General features: G+C 39.9%; 1 protein-coding gene across 2 annotated transcripts; it reads right to left on the bottom strand.

Moving 5' to 3' along the window:
* Positions 1-2336: 2336 nt before the first annotated feature.
* Positions 2337-19582, bottom strand: LOC133542089 (zinc finger protein 25-like). 2 transcript variants are annotated; one of them, XM_061885928.1, is made up of 3 exons: positions 19166-19582; positions 17900-18166; positions 2337-7504 (listed from the first exon to the last, which is right to left on the bottom strand). In XM_061885928.1, the coding sequence occupies exons 1-3, from the start codon at positions 19266-19268 to the stop codon at positions 6345-6347; spliced, it is 1530 nt and encodes a 509-aa protein (XP_061741912.1). In that variant the 5' UTR covers positions 19269-19582; the 3' UTR covers positions 2337-6344. The 2 variants fall into 2 exon arrangements, with proteins under 2 accessions (XP_061741912.1, XP_061741913.1); XM_061885929.1 differs by lacking the exon at positions 2337-7504 and adding an exon at positions 12165-15602.
* Between the last annotated feature and the right edge of the window lie 2855 nt (positions 19583-22437).

Raw genomic sequence — 22437 nt, 5'->3', positions numbered from 1 at the left:
TTTGGTTCGCGCGCAGTGTTGTCAGATCTCGCGAGAGAAACAAGTTAATCAAAGTTAATCGCACCATTTCTCCGATTAATCGCGATTAACTGCATTGTATACGCAAAGCCCAATAATGAATTCAAAAGTAGTGTGTAGTGCACCTTTATTGGAATATTCTCCCACATGAACAAAAGCGCCAAAACATTTGTTGTGCAAACACAATTTAAATCAGTCCTTGTTAAACAGTAGCAGTTAAATAGCATATTTTATGAAAATCAACTCAAAAAATGTAAATACAAACATTTAAGCTTATTGCCACTGCCAGGGTATTTAAGTTATCCTGTTTGTTATGGAAAATAAATATAATCTACATACAAATCTCTGAGCCACAATCATAACATCTGAACAGGCAATTTCTGAGGTAACAGCAGAAACATTTTTTTTTATCAGGGATCTTATGTTTAAAAAACCTATATTATAGGTAGTGGGCTCTTTTAGGGAATGTTTGATCAAATTATCCGTAGTAGCAATATTAATAATGTTGTGTTTACTCTGCGTAGTGCACTTAAAATAATTATGACCATATCTAGGAATTGATATGATGGGAATTTTCCGATTGTTTGCTTGGTGCTTTGATAAACTGAACGCATCATATACATGGTACTATATTGTGATGTTATGAGCCAGGGAAAAAAAGAACTACCCTACCCAGCATGCAACAGGAGTGACGAGCATGCGCGGTAGCCCGGTATAGGTTGTGTGTCGCCATGACGGCATCTTGTATGTTGTGATATGCACACTCGGAAAGCAAACGTTAAGAACTCAGCCAACACTCCTGGTCTGCATTATTCATAAATAGACAGACAACACATATACTCCGCTGCTTCACAGGCCGCTGGATGTAGCCGGCAAAGTATTCCCATGCTAGCTAGCCGGTCTAGCAAGCACGCGTCATTCAGTCCAAAACGGCCCGATCTATCCACATCCAGAATTGTCTGGCGGTCGTAAGTGATCCCGGAGTGACCACGCTGTAAGCCAGCCATGACATTTGCAGAATTGTCCGGTATTTTTGCCAAATGTTCCATCTTTACCAAGAGCTCCTCCACGCCGAAGCCCGTCCGGGCGTCGCCATCTTGTTAAGAAAAGGCGTTAACAAAATAAAAGCATGTAAACAACATACGCAAATGTGCGATCAAATAATTGTCGGCATTAATAGAGTGATGAATTAACTCGTAATTAACGCATTAATTTGCCCACTCCTAATATATATATATATATACATATATATATATATATATATATATATATATATACATATATATATATATATATATATATAGTTTTTTTATATAAATAGTTGGCAGCAGAGGCTCCATGTATTACCTGAAGAAACATTTGACTTCTGACCTTTCCACATTATTTCTCTCATCTTTACTGCTGAAGTTCAGCTCACTGAGGATGTAAGCTCTGTTTTTTGTATTTTAATTATCTTTAATTCTTCATAAACAGGCTAAAAACAAACAATTATTTTGACTACTTCCTCAATTATTTCACTCTCTACTAATTAAAACTATTCCAGCATGAAAACATTCAGGATGTTAATTCAAACAATATTACAAATCCCCAAACGTACCATTTTATTAATGTATTAATATCATACGATATTACATTGAATATCCACATGTTAATGAAAATGTTTATTTCCACTCAGGGATTAATAAAGTATTTCTGATTCTGATTCTGATAATTACATCACTCTCATAAAGCCTTCAAAGCTGAATATGTTTTTACCATAGCTCAGCTTCACAATGTTGGAATATTGACTGCTGATATTGATATTCTTCTATTGTTTACAATATTACACTTTACTCTCTTTCTTTGCTCAAATGAACAGGATGAAAGTGTCTTTGTCACTACTATCTATATATAATTATGTATATAATAATATTCCATTCTTCACCTTCATTACCGCTTGATTTAACTCTCATCTTATTTTATCCAGAGAGAACTTGACCATAAAAAGATGGCTTAACATCAATAAACTGTCACTAAACTTCAATAATCCAATCAATCCACTTTATTTATATAGCACATTTAAACAACAATAACGTTTCCAAAGTGCTGCACAGCCATGTTAAAAACAATATTATGCTCCACCAATGACTGAATAAAACAAAAATAAATACAAATAAAACCAATAAAAACAATACAAAAACAAATATAATTAAAAACTATTTTAAAGGGTGAAATCAATTAAAACTGTAAAATAAAAATCAAAATGTATAAAAAACACAGAGGACAACAGAGGACAACAAGGACCACACAACTCACATAGTTTTAAAAGCCAAAGAATAAAAGTGGGTGTTAAGACGAGACTTAAAACACTCCACTGTGGAAGCAGTTTGAACATGGAGGGGCAGAGTGTTCCAGAGCTTAGGGCCGACCACAGAGAAGGCCCTGTCTCCCCTGGTCTTAAGTCTGGTCTTGGGCACCACGAGCTGGAACTGGCTCTCGGACCTCAGAGCGCGCGCAGGAATGTAAATTTGGATGAGGTCCGAGATTTATTGAGGTGCCAGTCCATGTAAAGATTTAAAAACAAACAGCAATGTTTTAAAATCAATTCTAAAATGAACAGGGAGCCAGTGCAAACTCTGAAGAATTGGGGTTATATGCTGGCGCTTCCTGGCCCCTGTTAAAAGTCCTGCTGCCGCCTTCTGGACTAACTGCAACCGGGAGAGAGCTTTTTGGCTAATGCCAGCATAAAGTGCATTGCAGTAGTCCAGGCCACTTCAAATAAAAGCATGCACGACTTCTTCAAGAAGGTTAAAAGATAAAAACGGTTTAACCTTTACTAAAAGACGAAGGTGATAAAAACACGATTTTAAAACGCACTTGACTTGTTTGTCTAGTTTAAAATGGCTGTGTATAGTGACGCCAAGGCTGGTGACTTTGGGACACACATCATTTTGCAATGGTCCCAAGTCAGTGAGGGCCGGACCAAAAACTAAAATTTCCGTTTTTCCCTCATTCATTATTAAAAAATTCTGGGCTAACCAAGCCTTGACGTCACATAGACAGTTAAGGAGGGGTGTCAGGGGGCCGTGGCCTTTTGAAATCAGCATATAAATTTGGCAGTCTTCTGCATAAAAGTGATAAAACACTCCATGTTTCTTAAAAATATCTCCAAGAGGGAGGAAATAAAGAGCGAACAGGATGGGGCCTAAAATAGATCCTTGGGGGACACCACAGTAAAGCGGGGCAGAAGAGGAGGTGGCGTCCCCCAGCCTGACAGAGAAGGACCTCTCAGACAGGTAAGATCTGAACCACTGTAACGCAGTCCCCCTGACACCCACACAGTCTCTCAGGCGCTCTAAAAGAATTGTGTGGTCGACTGTGTCAAAGGCAGCTGTAAGATCTAAAAGCACTAAAATGGCAGAGCTGCCAGAATCAGACATTAAAAGCAAGTCATTAAAAACCTTTAATAGTGCAGATTCAGTACTGTGCAAAGCTTTGTATCCAGACTGAAATGGATCTAAAGTGCTATTTTCATCTAAAAAAGGCTGCAGTTGTGCCAGAACACATTTCTACAAAATCTTTGACACAAAAGGTAATTTGGAAATGGGCCGATAATTTGACAAACTTGTCGAATCAAGACCTGGTTTTTTAATCAAAGGCTCAACAACAGCTCTTTTACAAAAGGAGGGGACACAGCCAGAAATCAAGCTGCTGTTGATGATGTTCCTAACAGACACATCAATAGTGTCCCAGATTTCTTTAAAAAAGCGAGGGGGGACTGGGTCTGTGGAACATGACGAGGGTTTTAGCTTGCCGACTATTCCTGTAAGTTCAGGCATGGACACAGGCTCAAAGTGACAGAACACAGTCGAGCACTGAGTGGCCACATTAAAACTTAATGGAAAACGAGAAAGATTTGCCAGAATAGAAGCAACCTTATCATTAAAAAAGGAGAGAAATTTTTCACAAGTTTCACTTGTCATCTCCAGTGAAGTGGCTGGATTCGGTTTAAGAACATTACTGATGTTATTAAAAAGAACAAATGGCTTACTGATGCTACTTAAAATTAAGTCTGACAAATATTTAGTTTTCTCAGCTTTAACCACACTTTGATAATTTCAAGTTTTCTTTTAAAATTTGATAGGAGACTTCCAATTGATCCCCTTTCCACTTGTTTCCACTTAAAACTAAATATACCATATTTGGAGATTGTAAAAATGTAAAACACAAATTATGATGGATAATATTGAAATGAAAGGAATAAAGGTCATCACATTTTTAGGAGTTAATATAGATGATGAAGTAAGCTGGACACTACATGTAAGTCATATAAAGAAAACATAAAAAAATGGAGTGCAATACGAAATAGAATAAAATACATACTTATGAATATTAACTATAATTATTGTACCCAACTTTAGTTGAGTCATACATTGTTTATTGCATAAAGGTCTGGGGACATACATATAAAACAATCACAAAACAATATTCATATTACACAAGAAAGTAAAAAGGACAATTAATAGAATGGATTATAGAGACCCAACAAATGATTCATAAAGTCACACATTTTAAAAGTAAATGATCTTGTATAAAAAAACAATTGTTCAAATGATAGATAGATAGATAGATAGATAGATAGATAGATAGATAGATAGATAGATAGATAGATAGATAGATAGTACTTTATTGATTCCTTCAGGAGAGTTCCTTCAGGAAAATTTAAAATTCCAGCAGCAGTGTACAGAGTTGAGATCAATTTAAAAAAAAAAAAGAAAGTAAAAAGTAAATAATGGGGGTTTAAAAGGAAACAAAATAGAGAAATATTACAAAAAGAATAAAAACAATGGGAACAACAATATAACAGTAAAATAAGAATTTAACAAGACAAAGTAGGCAGTAGTGACCATGTTATGAAAACGTATTGCACTGTTATTGTTTTGCATCCCCTGTCATCCTAGTACCCCCCGCCCCCCGCCCCAGAGAGGAGTTGTACAGTCTAATGGCGTGTGGGACAAAGGAGTTTTTGAGTCTATTAATCCTGCACTTGGGATGAAGCAGTCTAGAACTGAACAGGCTCCTCTGGCTACTGATAACACTATGCAGAGGGTGACTGGCATCATCCAGGATGCTCACTAGTTTGTCCACAGTCCTCTTCTCTGCCACCCTCACCAGTGAGTCCAGTTTCATTCCGATTGTAGAACCGGCCCGCCTGATCAGTTTCTCAAGTCTGGAGCTGTCCTTCTTAGATGTACTGCCCCCCCAGCACACTACCATGTAGAACAGAACACTGGCAACCACAGACTGGTAGTACATCCACAGGAGTTTTCTACAAATGTTGAAGGAGTGCAGTCTCCTGAGGAAGTACAGCCTGCTCTGTCCTTTCTTGTACTGGTGGTCCGTGTTAACAGTCCAGTCCAGCTTATTGTCCACCCAAACCCCGAGGTACTTGAATGAGTCCACGGTCTGTACCTCAACTCCCTCGATCACAATAGGTTGTGACCGTGGACTCGACCTCCCCAAGTCAATGACCAGCTCCTTGGTCTTTGACGGATTGAGCTGCAAGACGTTCGTGTGGCACCAGACAACAAAGTCCCTCACCAGGTTCCGAAACTCCTCCTTTCTGCCGTCCCTGATGCACCCGACGATGGCTGTGTCATCCGCGTACTTCTGGATGTGACACAGCTCTGAGTTGTAGCAGAAGTCAGCGGTGTACAGGGTGAAGAGAAGAGGGGCCAGCACCGTTCCCTGCACCAATGATGTATAAAGTAAATGATAATATGCTTCCAGAAGTGGTCCAGAAGATGTTTCAGATGTGAACCAGTAAATATGAACTAAGAGGGATTTATGTGTACTCAAAAGCAAAGGTATGAACACATGTAAAACAAATATGTACATCATATATAAGAGTTCATCTATGGAATCATCTACGATTAGAAAATAAAATATGCAACTCTTCATTATTACAAAAAACATATGAAACACGATTATGAATAAGTATAAAAGTAAATTATGGATATCTACACTTAAAATGTTTACTGTAAGTAACATATTTTATATACTATTTATTCTCACCTTTTCAGTCAAATTGTTGTGTTCATTTCAAAGTACACAAATGTGTATATTAACTCATGTACTTGACTGTAATAAAAGCACTAATCTGAAGTGTCTAATCTATAAATGTAGAAGCATATTAAAAAGATTGTTAGACAAACAACAATGTCACACATGTTATATGTGCTGATGTTGTTAGAAAGTCAAAATGAAAGTCTGGACAGTTTATTTCAAATCCTGCAGTTTCATTTGCTGCTGCTGTTCTCACCAGCACACTTGTGTTTCTTACACTGCTACTTAGAAGACAATCTTTCACCACACACACTGCAACTCAACACTTTCTCTCCTGGGTGTCTTCTCATGTGTACTGTGAAAGATTGTCGGTGACGAAAGCTTTTGTTGCAGTTTGAACAAGAGTATGGTTTTTCACCAGAGTGTGTTCTCACGTGTGTTTTTAAAAGGGGCCTTAGAGTAAAATCTTTACCACAGATTGAACCCGAAAAAGGTTTTTCACCAGTGTGTGTTCTCATGTGTGCTTTTAAGGTTTGATTTGTTACAAAACTTTTACCACATTCTGAGCAGGAAAAAGTTTTTTCTCTAGTTCGTATTCTCATGTGTACTTTTAACCTTTGATTTATTACAAAACTTTTGCCACATTCTGAGCAGGAAAAAGGTTTTTCACCAGTATGTATTCTCATGTGTGTTTTCAAATTGTGCCAATGCGTAAAATCTTTACTGCAGATTGAACATGAAAAAGGTTTTTCTCCAGTGTGTGTTCTCATGTGTCTTTTCAAATTTTGTCTTTTAGTAAAATCTTTACTACAGATTGAACATGAAAAAGGTTTTTCCCCGGTGTGTGTTCTCATGTGTCTTTTCAGACGACTATGGTATTTAAAGGTTTTGTGAGAGTGAGAAGATGTGAAGTGAGTGTTGTCAGTGTGACATGTCTTATCATCTTTAGAGTCTTCATCATCAGTGTCAGGAGAGTGTGACGTTGTGTCCTCACTATCTGATAGTGGAGCTAAGAGCTTGTCTGCTTGTGATCCTCCACAGTGGTCTCCATCAGCTTCTGTTGTCATGTGTTGTGTTGAGCTGCTGCTTGGAGGCTCCCCCCCTCCCCTCTCCTCACTTTCACCTTTCACCTCATCATCTTCACTCTTCACAGGGACACCAGTCACTGGCATCTTGGTGACATCAACCTCCTCCAGTCCTTCAAGATGCTCTCCCTGCTGACTGATGCTGTGCTCTTCCTCTTCCTCTTGAATGTGAGGGGTCAGTGGATCCACATATTCCTCTTTAAATCGGGGTGTCAGTGGGTCCTCCTCTTCCTTTTTAAAATGGAGTATCAGTGGGTATTCCTCTTCCTTCTTAATGTGGGAGGGCTGTGGCTCCTCTGTCCGCATCCTGAAGCTCCACTTCTGTTGCTCAGGGTGAAGATGTTCTTCACAGATGTCTGCAAGACAAACACAGCATCTCTGCTCAGTCACACACTGCATTCAGTACTTTTACATGCACTTAGGAAAAACAAGTTATCGTATGAACTGTCTTGAAATCTCAGTGACGCACAAACATGCTGCTCTGTACAACATTATTCACAGGAAAAGAAACAAAAACCAGGACGACAGGAGTTATTACTATGGATGACCGATATGGTTTAAAATTGATTTTGCGATACAGTATTTCATTTAGAATTACTGATAGAACCATTTTAAAACAGGCTCCTAATTTAGTTGCTGAAATATGCAGTAAAATATTACATTTCCAGTATTATTTTCTCAAAAAAAGTAACCAGATATTAACAGTAAATAAACAAGTACATTATTAATAACTGTTTTGACAAAATAATACTATTAGAAACGAACAATATGTTACTGCATATGTCAGCTGCCAAATTAGGAGCTTGTGTACCTAGTTTTGAAATTATTCTATTCTCAATCATATATCAAATTATATATTGTGACATATTGTTGTTAGGATATAGATTTGAGGTCATATCGCCCATACCAAACATTGGTTCGTCGAGTCATTTTGTTTGGCCCACCAAATATATTTAATTTTAATATTCTTCAGATGTGTGTGTATGTTTAAAATGTGGGACTACTGTTCTACATCACGTGGAAGTGTCATGTCATGGGGATGGTGTGCTTTTAACTAAGGGTGTGACGATACGGTCAGCTCACCAAAGGATACTCGATATTGGATTTAGGAGAACGAGACAATATTTTGGTGGTTAACATGATTCTTACACATGTGTGTACTTCATGTGTATATGAATGTACTTTTAGGGATGGCGTGGCGCAGTGGGAGAGTGGCCGTGCGCAACCCGAGGGTCACTGGTTCAAATCCCACCTAGAACCAACCTCGTCACGTCCGTTGTGTCCTGAGCAAGACACTTCACCCTTGCTCCTGATGGTTGCTGGTTGGCGCCTTGCATGGCAGCTCCCTCCATCAGTGTGTGAATGTGTGTGTGAATGGGTAAATGTGGAAGTAGTGTCAAAGCGCTTTGAGTACCTTGAATGGTAGAAAAGCGCTATACAAGTACAACCCATTTATTCATTTATTTATTTACTTTCCCTTGTGTGCTTAGTTTGACTGTAACTTCATAGTGGATAATATCTATAAACAACCTCAATTGTTTTACATCTTTAATTTGAAGGACTGTTTACTTATCTGACAAATTCAAAGGAAACTGCACTTTTTAAAAATGTCACCTATCATTCACAATCCTTATGTAAGACATTTGTTTCAAACTTTTATGAATTTTAATTATTAAATAATCATGAGCAAAAAATCAGCTAACATTGGAGTCAATGGGAGCTCCTCTATTAGACCCACAAAGTCCTCCAAAAAAACATCCAAAAACTGCCAGCAATACTCATTTTACATTTTGTGACCTGAATATTAACCAAGTATTAATGATATTGTTATTATAAGCGCTAATATTAAGGACCTACTTTTAGCGGCGCGTTGATCACAGAAGTAACTAGCTTATGCTGCTATATTGACATACTGAACTGTTTTCTCACCTCTAAGATGATGAAAGCTAATTCTACACACCCTGTTTCCATATGAGTTGGGAAATTGTGTTAGATGTAAATATAAACAGAATACAATGATTTGCAAATTATTTTCAACCCATATTCAGTTGAATGTGCTACAAAGACAACATATTTGATGTTCAAACTGATAAACATTTTTTTTTTTTGCAAATAATCATTAACTTTGGAATTTGATGCCAGCAACACGTAACAAAGAAGTTGGGAAAGGTGGTAATGGATACTGATAAAGTTGAGGAATGCTCATGAAACACTTATTTGGAACATCCCACAGGTGTGCAGGCTAATTGGGAACAGGTGGGTGCCATGATTGGGTATAAAAGCAGCTTCCATGACATGCTAAGTAATTCACAAACAAGGATGGGGCGAGGGTCACCAATTTGTAAGCAAATTGTTGAACAGTTTTAGAACAACATTTCTCAACGAGCTATTGAAAGGAATTTAGGGATTTTACCATCTACGGTCCGTAAAATCATCAAAAGGTTCAGAGAATCTGGAGAAATCACTGCACGTAAGCGATGATATTACGGACCTTTGATCCCTCAGGTGGTACTGCATCAAAAACTGACGTCAGTGTGTAAAGGATATCACCACACGGGCTCAGGAACACTTCATAAAACCACTGTCAGTAACTACAGTTGGTCGCTACATCTGTATGTGCAAGTTAAAACTCTACTATGCAAAGCCAAAACCATTTATCAACAACACACAGGAACGCCGCCGGTTTCTCTGGGCCCGAGCTCATCTAAGATGGACTGATGCAAAGTGGAAAAGTGTTCTGTGGTCTGACGAGTCCACATTTCAAATTATATTTGGAAACTGTGGACATGGTGTCCTCCGGAACAAATAGGAAAATAACCATCCGGATTGTTCTAGGCGCAGAGTTCAAAAGCCAGCATGTGTGATGGTATGAGGGTGTATTTGTGCCCAAGGCATGGGTAACTTACACATCTGGGAAGGCACCATTAATGCTGAATGGTCCATTCAGGTTTTGGAGCAACATATGTTGTCAACCAAGCAACGTTAACATGGACGTCTCTGCTTATTTCAGCAAAACAATGCCAAGCCATGTGTTACAACAGCGTGGCTTCGTAGTAAAAGAGTGCGGGTACTTTCCTGGCCCGCCTGCAGTCCAGACATGTCTCCCATCAAAAATGTGTGGCACATTATGAAGCGTAAAATACGACAAGACTGTTGAACAACTGAAGCTGTACATCAAGCAATAATGGTAAAAAATTCCACCTTCAAAGCTTCAACAATTAGTTTCCTCAGTTCCCAAACGTTTATTGAGTGTTGTTCTGCCCTCACTATATGTGTTGAGGTTATACAGCTTGGCAGACAGCAAACAACCAATCCAGGACGTTCTAATAAAGTTACAAAGCAGATGAATCCATTTAGGTGTCATGGTCCACGTCTTGGACCATGTCATTGTTCTGTTTTGTTATCACAGCCTGTTTTGTATTTGACGTCTTTAGTTTCTGGTGGTACTTCCTGGTTTGTTTCGGTTGCCTAGTTACGCATTTAGTGTCACCTGTTTGTTGTTTTTGATCACGTGCAGCTGCCTCTGATTATTTCTGCCCCTATATATGCCTGTCTTTGTTTGCCTTTTGTTCTCGGAGTTTAGTTTGCTACACGCAACAGATGACGTCACATTTCCCGATTGTGGTAAAAGACTTTTTCTTATACGATTAGCTTCCATGCTATATTGTTTGCTTGTCCGTAGTTTATATACTAGCGCTTTTTGTTCGTTCTAGCTTCCACGTTAGTTCTGTTTGTTTTGTTTTCAGTGCCTTGTGCAAGTGTTTTTTGTTCAAAAATTGTTTTTGTAGTGTATAATAAATCATTATCCTTATCCTCACGCTGTGTTCCATCCTCCACTGCACCCACGAGAGAATAACTTTTCACCACGATACCAGCAAGACGTCACAGTAAAGTCCGAGCTAATGAAGCTTCTCTCGCAGCGGAAGTCGAAGAATTCGACAGGATAACGTGGAGGTTAGCCCAAGCGATGCAGGCTGGGACATTCCGCGGCGCGCCGGTTGTGATGATCTTGGGGCTTGGAGGTCTCCAAGTCCCGCTTGACTCCACTGGGTCCGGCAACGCCCCGTCTCACCCCCTCGCATGCGTCGGCAGAGGCGGAAGCCGCGGCGAAGGGCATCGCCTAGCGACAGAGACACGCTAACTCCACCATCACCCCTTCACGGACACAGCCACTTTCAACTTGTCCAGGACTCACCATACACGCCTGGTAATCCTTTTTGTTTTTCTACTATTGACTCCTCCGGCTGGTCTGGTAGTCACGGGTACTGCACCCGTGACGTCAGCCCTCTTACGTCCCCAGAACATAGTGGGGATTAAGAATTGTTTTTAGAGCAGGCACTCCCTCAGTCGTCCACAGGGGACATAAATGACAATCTTACACTCCTTAAAGACATTTGTTTTCAATCACAGTATACGTCTTTATTTTCTGAATTTGATTGATTGATACTTTTATTAGTAGATTGCACAGTTCAGTACATATTCCGTACAATTGACCACTAAATGGTAACACCCCAATAAGTTTTTCAACTTGTTTAAGTCGGGGTCCACGTTAATCAATTCATGATACAAATATATACTATCAGCATAATACAGTCATCACACATGTTAATCATCATAGTATATACATTGAATTATTTACATTATTTACAATCTGGGGGTGGGATGCGGATTTTTGGTTGATATCAGTACTTCAGTCATCAACAATTGCATCAACAGAGAAATGTGGACATTGAAACAGTGTAGGTCTTACAGTAAGATATGTACAGCCAGCAGAGAACATAGTGAGTTCAGATAGCATAAGAACAAGTATATACATTAGAAGTACATTTGATTATTTACATTAGGTTATTTATAATCCGGGGAGATGGGATGTGAATGGAGGAGGGTATTAGGAAAGGGTTGAAGTTGCCTGGAGGTGTTGTTTTAGAGCGGTTTTGAAGGAGGATAGAGATGCATTTACTTTTATACCTGTTGGGAGTGCATTCCACATTGATGTGGCATTGAAGGATAATGAGTTAAGACCTTTGTTAGATCGAAATCTGGGTTTAACGTGGTTTGTGGAGCTCCCCCTGGTGTTGTGGTTATGGCGGTTAAGGAAGTAGTTGGACATGTACTTCGGTATCAGGGAGGTGTAGCGGATTTTATAGACTAGGCTCAGTGCAAGTTGTTTTACTCTGTCCTCCACCCTGAGCCAGCCCACTTTGGAGAAGTGGGTTGGAGTGAGGTGTGATCTGGCGTGGAGGTCTAAAAGTAACCGGACTAGCTTATTCTGGGATGTTTGGAGTCTAGATTTAAGGGTTTTGGAGGTGCTAAGGTACCAGGAGGAGCAAGCGTAATCGAAAAAAGGTTAAATGAGAGTTCCAACTAGAATATTCAAGGTGCTTTTGTTGACCAGAGAGGACATTCTGTAGAGGAATCTCGTTCTTTGGTTGACCTTTTTGATTACCTTGGTTGCCATTTTATCGCAGGAAAGATTAGCTTCTAGAATGGAACGTAGGTAGGTGATCTCATCTTTCCAGGTGATAACAATGTCACCCACTTTTATAGTGAAATCAATGACTTTCTTAAAGGGGAACATTATCACAATTTAAAAAGGGTTAAAACCACTAAAAATCAGTTCCCAGTGGCTTATTTTATTTTTCGAAGTTTTTTTCAGAATTTTACCCGTACCGGAATATACCTAAAAAAAAGCTTTAACGTGATTGATTTTCGTTATGTGCGAAGCCACTGTTCATTTTCCTGTGACGTCAGATAGCGATGCCAATACAAACAACATGGCGGTTACCATAGCAAGATATAGCGACATTAGCCCGGATTCAGCCTCGGATTTCAGCGGCTTTAGCGATTAAACAGATTATGCATGTATTAAAATGGATGGTAGGAGTATGGAGGCAGATAGCGTAAATGAAATTGAAGAAGAAACTGCAGCTATTGAGCGAATAGCTATTGACGCTATTCGGCCATGTCTGCGTTAGCATCGCCGGTAAAATGTGCGGACCAAACGATCAGGACTTTCGCATCTTGTGACACTGGAGCAACTTAAATCCGTCGATTGGTAAGTGTTTGTTTTGCATTAAATGTGGGTGGAAGGAAACGCTGGATGTAAATATGGTTTCAAATGTACATACAGCTAGCCTAAATAGCATGTTAGCATATGTTTGATTAGCACATAAGTCAACAACATCAACAAAACTCACCTTTGTGATTTTGTTGACTTTATCGTTGGGAATGCATCTGCTTTGAGTGTCGCATGATATCCACACATTCTTGCCATCTCTGTCGTAGCATCGCCGGTAAAAACCAAACGAGGGACTTTCGCATTTCTTGACACTGGAGCAACTTAAATCCGTCGATTGGGATGTGTTTTTTTGACATTAAATGTGGGTGGAGGGAAAGGCTGGATGTAAATATAGCTACAAATGAGGCGTAATGCTGCAATATGTATACACAGCTAGCCTAAATAGCATGTTAGCATCGATTAGCATGTTGTGCTAATCGATGCACATTCTACATAAATCAACTAGAATCATTCCCTGATCGTGTTGTTACACCCTCCGACAACACACCGACGAGGCATGATGTCTCCAAGGTACCGGAAAACAGTCGAAAAAACGGAAAATAACAGAGCTGATTTGACTTGTGTTTGTAATGTGGTGGAGAAAAATGCTGTTCTCTACCTAGGTGACGTCACGTTCTGACGTTATCACTCCGAGAGCGATAAACAGAGAGGCGTTTAATTCGCCAAAATTCACCCATTTAGAGTTCGGAAATCGGTTAAAAAAATATATGGTCTTTTTTCTGCAACATCAAGGTATATATTGACGCTTACATAGGTCTGGTGATAATGTTCCCCTTTAAGGTTGATATGGGACCCATATAGGATGGATTCCGTTTTACCTAAGTGTATGGATAGCTTGTTGTCAGAGAGCCAGGTGCAAATATTAAGTAGTTCAGCACTGAGGATTTGTTCCACCTGTGACTTGTCCTTGCCGGATACCAGCAGGGCCGAGTCATCCACAAACAGGAAGAATTCACAGTGGCATGCTGATGGCATGTCATTTACGTATATTAGGAACAGTAAAGGTCCTAGTATACTGCCTTGGGGGACTCCACAGCTTACTGAGAGGGGAGGGGCACCTCTACCACCTGTTTCTTCCCCTCCAAGTAAGATTGCATCCAGCTTGATGAGGTTTCATCGAATCCGATTGCTCGGAGCTTATCCAACAGTATAGCGTGGTTAACGGTGTCAAAGGCCTTCTGAATGTCCAGCATGACCATGCCGCAGTATTTGCCCGCGTCCACCTCATGTTTGATGTGGTCGCTCAGATAGAGAAGGCATGTGTCAGTGGAGTGGTTAGTTCTGAAGCCGGATTGGAATTTGTACATTAGTTTATTAGTAGCAAGGTATCCATCAACCTGTTCATAAACTATTTTTTCCATTACTTTCAAAATGGAACTGAGCATAGAAACAGGTCGGTAGTTACCAGGTTCTAATTTGCTTCCTTTTTTTATAAAGGGGGGTTACTCTTGCTATCTTGAAATCCTTGGGTAACTGGCCTTGTTTGATTGAGAAGTTTATTATATGTGTGATTATTGGGGCAATGGTGGTGGCAGAGTCCCCTCTGAAACCCCTCCACCTGTGACTTTTCCTCCCACCCTGTCTACCTCTTTCAGTTCCTACCCCCACTCACCCCTAGAGGTAGTTTTAGACCGTAGAGAGAGCGTCTGGCATCCGCTTGTGGAAGGGGGGGCTCGTGCTGGAGGTAGCACAGCGGCGTTCAGCCGAGTCTCTTCTCCTAGTTTGTATGGTTGACAGGTATTCTTGTTTCCATCGCTTCCAGAATCTATCAGAGAGAGATTGGACTTTCCGCCATTGTTGTGAGTGGATGTCTTTCACGTTGAAGTCTCCTGGCGGTGCAGATATGACGTCTCTCTTCAGTGTCAGCAAGGTTGCAGGTGTTAGTATTGCTGGCATCTCTGGGTCAGTTGAAACTGGAATGAGAGGTCTTGCGTTCATAATTGCCATGACCTCAGCCATGAGAGTGGTGAGCACCTCATGAGAAAGGTGAGAGCCTCCCTCCTTAAGGAGCAATGCATCCAGGATACGGCGAGTGATGCCAATTAGTCTTTCCCACACTCCTCCCATGTGGGAAGAGTTTGGCGGATTGAAGATCCAAGTGCACACTTTGTCCTGCAGGTAAGTTTTCAACTCTTTTTCCAACGACTCTTCCTCTTTTTCCGACCACTTGTCCCTCGCCGTCACCTTCTCTTCCTCGCCATGCTTCTCGTCGTCTGTGCTGGAGTCCATGACGATGGCCTTGGACTTGCTCCCCGCTCTGGACTTCTTGGGGCTGGACGAGGAGTGTCCTGCTTGGGCGTCGCTCTTCTTGCCCTTGGCGGCGGACTTGTCGGCCGACACTTTTTTCTTGGCCCTCTTCTTTTTCTTGGCGTTGACTTTCAAGATGTCAAAACCATACGGTACATCAGCGAAGCAATACAAAAACTCATGAAAAAAATAAACACAGCAGTAAAACACTTACATACAAACAAGACAGCTGCTTGTACACCCGAAAGAGAACAAAGAACAGTGTCTAAGAGGAGCATCAACATTTGCATTTAAACTGTAAAATCCTGTTTATGATTTATTTACTCTACTTATTTAAATATGAACATTTTCCTTTAGGAAACTTTTATGATTTGTGTGTTGTTGTAGCTTGTATGCTGCAATTTTTTTTTTTTCCCCCCAAGATGGCGACCCTGTAGTGGCTGCTGTTGGCAGGAGCTCTGTGCTCTTGTGTCATCCTTTTGTGTTTCCCTCTTCTTTTCATGTTTATATATATACATATATATATATATATATATATATATGTGTATTATTATTTTTATTTTTTATGCCTTTTGGTCCGGACCTTTTGGGACTGTGTGACAAGGGGTGGCACTTTCGTGACTTCTGCGGTGCTTTTTTGTGAACTTCTGGATCTGCCTCCCGAGAGCCTTTTGGCCATGGAGACCAGCTGCTGGGTTTCTGCCACACCAGAGTCCGTTTGGAGAGACTGGAGGAGATGCAGATGAAGAGACAGGACTGCGGAGCTAGCACTGAGCGCCGGGACGGAAAAGCTTCACAGTGTCTTGGCTGAATGAGCAGGTATCGGACACCTCGGTCTCTTTGGACGTATCCTCACTCATCCATGCGGACTGGACACTGGCCGAGACTTGGTTTGGCGGCCAAGAGTGGAGTCGGCTCTCTTGGTTGCTTTGTTGGGTCTGCTCCCGTCTCTGGCCAAGCTCCCTCCACCCCAGCAGACGATGGCGTGGGACACCGCAAAAGCCACCACATTGTATATGTTTCTTTTACTTTTTATTCATAGCTGTATGTAGAAGTGGCTGGTTGCATCAGCTCTGCTCTTTTAATGTCCTTTGTCCTCTTTGATGTTTCCCTCTTACACACATGAAAGAGGAATGTGTGCTATGGCAATGAGTTGTTTTCTTCCCTTGGCCTCAGTCTGGACCCCCTCTCCAGGGGCCCAGGCTTGGACCGATTTTTTTTTTCTCTCTCATTGCCCCCACTTGTTTACCTGTATGTATCTCACCTTTTTTGCAAGGGGCGCCGCAAGTTGGCAGACCCGTCAGCGATCCTGTTCTGTCTCCCTAGAATGTTTGTCTGACCTTGAATGGGATTCTGCTGAACATTTTAATTTCCCCTCGGGGGTTAATAAAAATGTGTCTGATTCTGATGTTTAACATCAACAAAACATAGCTAATTAGTAAAAATAAACTACATTAATTCATCTCTCAAAGGTGTTGAGACATTGCTGGACACCGGAGTAGTAACTAAATCCAAATAAAAAATGATTTTATTTTTTTAAGATATCTGGCTTGTATTTTCAGTAGGGATGTAAATTTATAGATTCATGGATATGATACCCTAATAAATATTCCTTATCGATACCAGTATTTATCAGTACTCTTGTCGGTACTACATGTCATTTGTGGAAATAAAAACCTGGAAAAAAGGCATTTTAAATAGCATTTCTATTAGCACAAGAGTTTGAACACCTCCAACATGATGTTCTGTAACATTTTAAAGCAGGGAAGTCTTTTATCAGCAGCTGTTTATTTGAAGTCTTAAATAGATAGACAGATAGTACTTCATTGATTCCTTCAGGAAAATTTAAAGAAGTCAACTATGTGTGCAGTGCAAGGTGAAATGCAGTTATGTCATCTTCTTCTCAATAACACACACATCAAACTTTGGTTGCTTCCTTATTTGTCATTATTCAAAGCTGATTGTAATGTGTAGCAGCGGCAGCTGAACTCAATGTGAAAATGTATCATAGTTATGTCAGTCAGCTGGAATTAAAAATACAAATAGTTGTGCCGTTAGTCCAGAATCTTCACGGTCCTCATGGACAACATAATTAGGAACCAGTACTAAAAAAATGGTACTTGGTGTACATCTCTTATCTTCACCACTAAACCTTTGAAATATGCTGACATATGTGCTGCTAAAGGTAAATAAACAGTAGCCATATTGAATGTTTGCCTTCATTTGACCACGTGAGGTAAGGAGGACGGCCTCTAGGTCACATGGTTACACCCCAGCAATTACACTGTTGATGATTGATGAGCATTCATTTTTAAATGGTGGTGTTAAAAAGCAAATATATCTCCATCTTTAGTGATAAATGTGGCCCCCGGATGAACATGTGTCACAAACATTGTATTAGATGATATGTGGATGTTGTGCTTACTTGGACTGTGATGAAGCTGTGAGGACTCAGGTGGTTTGTCTTCATGCTCTTCAGTCTTCACAGAGACAACAGTCAGTGGAAACTTGCTGACATCAGCCTCCTCCTGCCCTACAGGACACTCTCCCCCCTCTTCCTCTTTGAAATAGGGGGGCTGTGGAACCTCCTTGTCCCCTTTAAAATTTGAGAGCTGTGGATACTCTAAAGTGAAACTGTCCCCCTGCAGATGAGGGAGACATTCTTCTTGGTGTCCAATCAGCTGATGGATGTCTACAGGACACAAACAAAACACATTTTAACTTCTACATGCTAAATATTAAATTGTACATGAAATATAGGGCTGTGGCTATTGAAAATGTTATTAATCAAGTGTTCTACTGGAAATGTTTCCGATTAGTTGAGTAATTGAATAAAACAGTGTTGCTTGGTTAAAGACAAATTTAAGCGATTATAAAACATTTCACTTAATAATGAACAGTCAATTGGTTTGAGATGGTATGAGATCAAGATGTCATCTTTAGAGCAGGCTTTGTTTTTTTGACAATCACAGACACGTTAAAACGTTAAAGTACCAATGATTGTCACACACACACTAGGTGTGGGGAGATTATTTCCTGCATTTGGCCCATCACCCTTGATCACACCCTGGGAGGTGAGGGGAGCAGTGAGCAGCAGCGGTGGCCACGCCCGGGAATAACTTTTATGGTGATTAAACCCCAATTAAAACCCTTGATGCTGAGTGCAAGGCAGAGAAGTAAGGGTCCCATTTGTATAGTATTTGGTATGACTGGGTTGGGGTTCGAACTCACAACCTACCGATCTCAGGGAGGGTGCACCAAAATGAAGGAAATAACAGGTCAGTATGCTTTGACACACATATATAACTTGTCAAACCTGCCAGCTAGCAGGCTAGGTTTACAGCGTCAGTAACCATGGTAACTGACTCTGACTTTGTCTTACCTTTCTTATTTTTCGAGGTAAAACTCTCGAGCTTTACATACTCAGGACTTTGCACTTAACCTGCTCTCTGGAATATTCCCCCGGTGACTGTGTGAGTTTTGTGTAAACATGTTGATACACATTGTTACAAACATCAACCTCTCATAAATATTGTGTGTCTGGCACTGTCTCCTTCTTATCAACAACGTAAAACAATCAGTGCATCATCCTCACATAACAATTCATCTTCCTACAGACAATTTATTGAAGAATAGTGTTAATAATGAAATATAAAGTTATTAAAGATGTGAGAGTAAGAAGTAAACAAACCTGTTCTGTGTAACACAACTTGATGTTTTTCATGTTGTCGCTCCTTCTCCTCTTTTGTTGGACAAAGTTCCTCCTCGTACTCTGCTGTGGTTCTTTGGCACATTTTCACACAATCACAACACTTTACACTCACACTTGATCTCTACTTAGTGATGTGTTTTGATCACTTCCGCCTCTCTTTGTTAGCAGCTAACAAGCTAAACTAACTAGCAGGCTAAGCTAGCTCGAGAAGCATCAAAGTGCGCTCAGACTAATATAACCGGATGCAAACAGTTATTAACGATGTTTACTCTATTTACTAGAGTGTAATAAAGGACATATATGTGTACATGGAGGCACAGATTAAGAACACTGAACTGTGACGACTGCAATAACGTCTTCACCGTCAGACGCCATCTTGCTTTATCCTCGCCGTGTTTGGTTCGCGCGCTGTGTTGTCAGATCTCGCGAGAGAAACAAGTAAGCAGCTCTTTTCCAAATCTCGCGAGAAAAATAGGTAAAACTAGCTTTCCACTCACGGTAAAAATATTTTATTATATACTATTTACTTATTATGAAAATAAAAGAAAAATTGTCCATTTCAAATTTTCACAACAAAGACATACAACTTATTTCCGTAAATATATTTAAATATTTAAAAATGTATTCAAACAACAGTAGCATAAGGAAAGACAAAAAAGAAACAAAATAAATATTACACTCATGGTATTATTTTTGTTTTTGATGTTAATCGTTTTTATAATGTATTTTAGAATGTGGGAGGTTTTCATGTTCTTTTTAAATTTCCTTTGGATAGAATAGAATAGAATAAAATAGAAAATAGTTTTATTGTCATTATTGCAGTGAACAGGTTCAAAGAACAACAAAATTGGAGCAGATCCCCTAAGGTGCATGTACAATATGGTAATATAAATAGTAAAAAAAAAAGGTAGATAGAAATAAGAGATGTATCTATATATGTATATATATCCACACAGATGCATACATGCATGCATATGAATATATATACACACATGCATATAACATTATTGCTTATTATAGTCCGGAAAAATAGAAACAAATTAAAAACATGACACATGAGGACATGAAGGACATATTATGCTACTATGGCTCTTGGGTAAAAGCTGATTTTTAGTGAATTTTTGCCAGCTTTTAGCACCCTATAGCGTCTGCCCGAGGGTGGCATTATATATATCATATCCATCTATCTATCTATCTATCCGTTTTCTACCGCTTATTCCCTTTTGGTGTCGCGGGGGGGTGGGGTTGGGAGGGGAGTGGGGCGGGGGCTGGTGCCTATCTCAGCTACAATCGGGCGGAAGGCGGAGTACACCCTGGACAAGTCGCCACCTCATCGCAGGACCAACACAGATAGACAGACAACATTCACACTCACATTCACACACTAGGGACCATTTAGTGTTGCCAATCAACCTATCCCCAGGTGCATGTCTTTGGAGGTGGGAGGGGCCTATCCCCAGGTGCATGTCTTTGGAGGTGGGAGGGGCCTATCCCCAGGTGCATGTGTTTGGAAGTGGGAGGAAGCCGGAGTACCCGGAGGGAACCCACACATTCACGGGGAGAACATGCAAACTCCACACAGAAAAATCCCGAGCCCGGGATTGAACCCTGACTACTCAGGACTTTCGTATTGTGACGCAGACGCACTAACCCCTCTCCCGCCGTGCTGCCAGATATAGATGTATAGATATAATATATGCCATGCCAATTGAAATTTAAAGAGAACATGAAAACCTCCTACATTCTAAAATACATTATGAAAACAAATGATCATCAAAGACAAAAATAATATCATGAGTGTAATATTTATTTTGTTTCTTTTTTTCTTTCCTTATGCTACTGTTGTTTCAATACATTGTTAAATATTTGAATATTTTTACGAAAATAAGTTGTATGTCTTTGTTTTGAAAATTTAAAATGGACAATGTAGATCATTTGGTAAAATGACTGTTTTGTTGTTGTTTGTGGTTACCCGTAGGAAGAACTGTGCCGAGCTGCAAGAATAAGTTGGCTTTAATTAAGACTTTAGAACAGTATACTAGAATGAACGATGTCATTGTTACTGGTCTGCCAACGCGACCTGCGTCATTTGCTCTTGCAGTGAGGTCCGGGGTCCAGGGATCAGTGCCCAGGGACCAAGATTTGGACTCAGTGGAGCGGCAAGTGGTGAAATTCCTCCAAGAAAAGGGAATTAGTCTAAATGAGGAGAATATAGAAGCTTGTCACCGTTTCCCTCAGAAAGATAAAAGCAAACCGGCAACCATCATTATGAGGTTTGCAAATAGAAAATTCAAAATCAGCCTTTTGCGACAAAGTAGGATGCTCAAGGGATCAAATGTTTATCTCAATGAACATTTAACCAAGAACAATGCTGATATTACTAAAAGAGCTCGGTTCCTACGCAAAGAGGGAAAAATACAAGCAACATGGTCGTCCAACTGCAAAGTCTACATAAAGCTAAATGGTGCACCAGAGCAGGCACAACTGCTAATGGTCACAAGCTTAAATGATTTGGAAAAATTTGCATAGACTGTGGTTTGCTGGTCTATATGTTTTTTTGTGTTTTTAGGGTTGACATCTATTCTGCAAATCCTTACTAACTTCAAATGTCTATCAAACTTCCCAAAAAAGGACTCAAAATTGCCCACTTGAACATCTGTAGTCTGAAAAACAAGGCAATTGAGTTAGGTAAAATAATGTTTGATAATGATCTACATATAGTAGCAATTTCTGAAACTCATTTGGATGATTCAATTGACAATACTGAAATATTTATACAAGGTTACAATATAATTAGACTTGATAGAGACATATACGGGGGAGGAGTAGCCTTTTATGTACAAGACCACATTCCAATAAAGCAAACAGGAGATCTCAACTTGACAGATGTAGAGGCAATCTGGATCCAGGTTCACTTGCCATATCTAAAGCCATTACTAATCTGCTGCTGCTATAAACCACCTTCCTCTGATGCAGCACATCTTGAAAAAATATGTGCAATGCTTCAGAATGTTTCTGACACAAACAGAGACATTTATCTCTTAGGAGACTTAAATATTGACTGGCTCTCAAAAAACTGTCCGATGAAAAGAAAGCTTGATGACACTGCCACTGTATGTAACCTAGCTCAAATGATACATCTACCAACCAGAATAAATATGAACTATTCTGGTGTATTGTCTTCAACTTGCATTGATCATCTTTTTACTAATTCAGTAGATAAATGCTCAAAGGTTGTTTCAGTGCCAATT

This window comes from Nerophis ophidion, linkage group LG24, assembly GCF_033978795.1.
Source record: "Nerophis ophidion isolate RoL-2023_Sa linkage group LG24, RoL_Noph_v1.0, whole genome shotgun sequence".
Taxonomy (NCBI): domain Eukaryota; kingdom Metazoa; phylum Chordata; class Actinopteri; order Syngnathiformes; family Syngnathidae; genus Nerophis; species Nerophis ophidion.
Note: the sequence above shows the minus strand (reverse complement) of the source record. Positions and strands in the feature narration are given on the sequence as shown.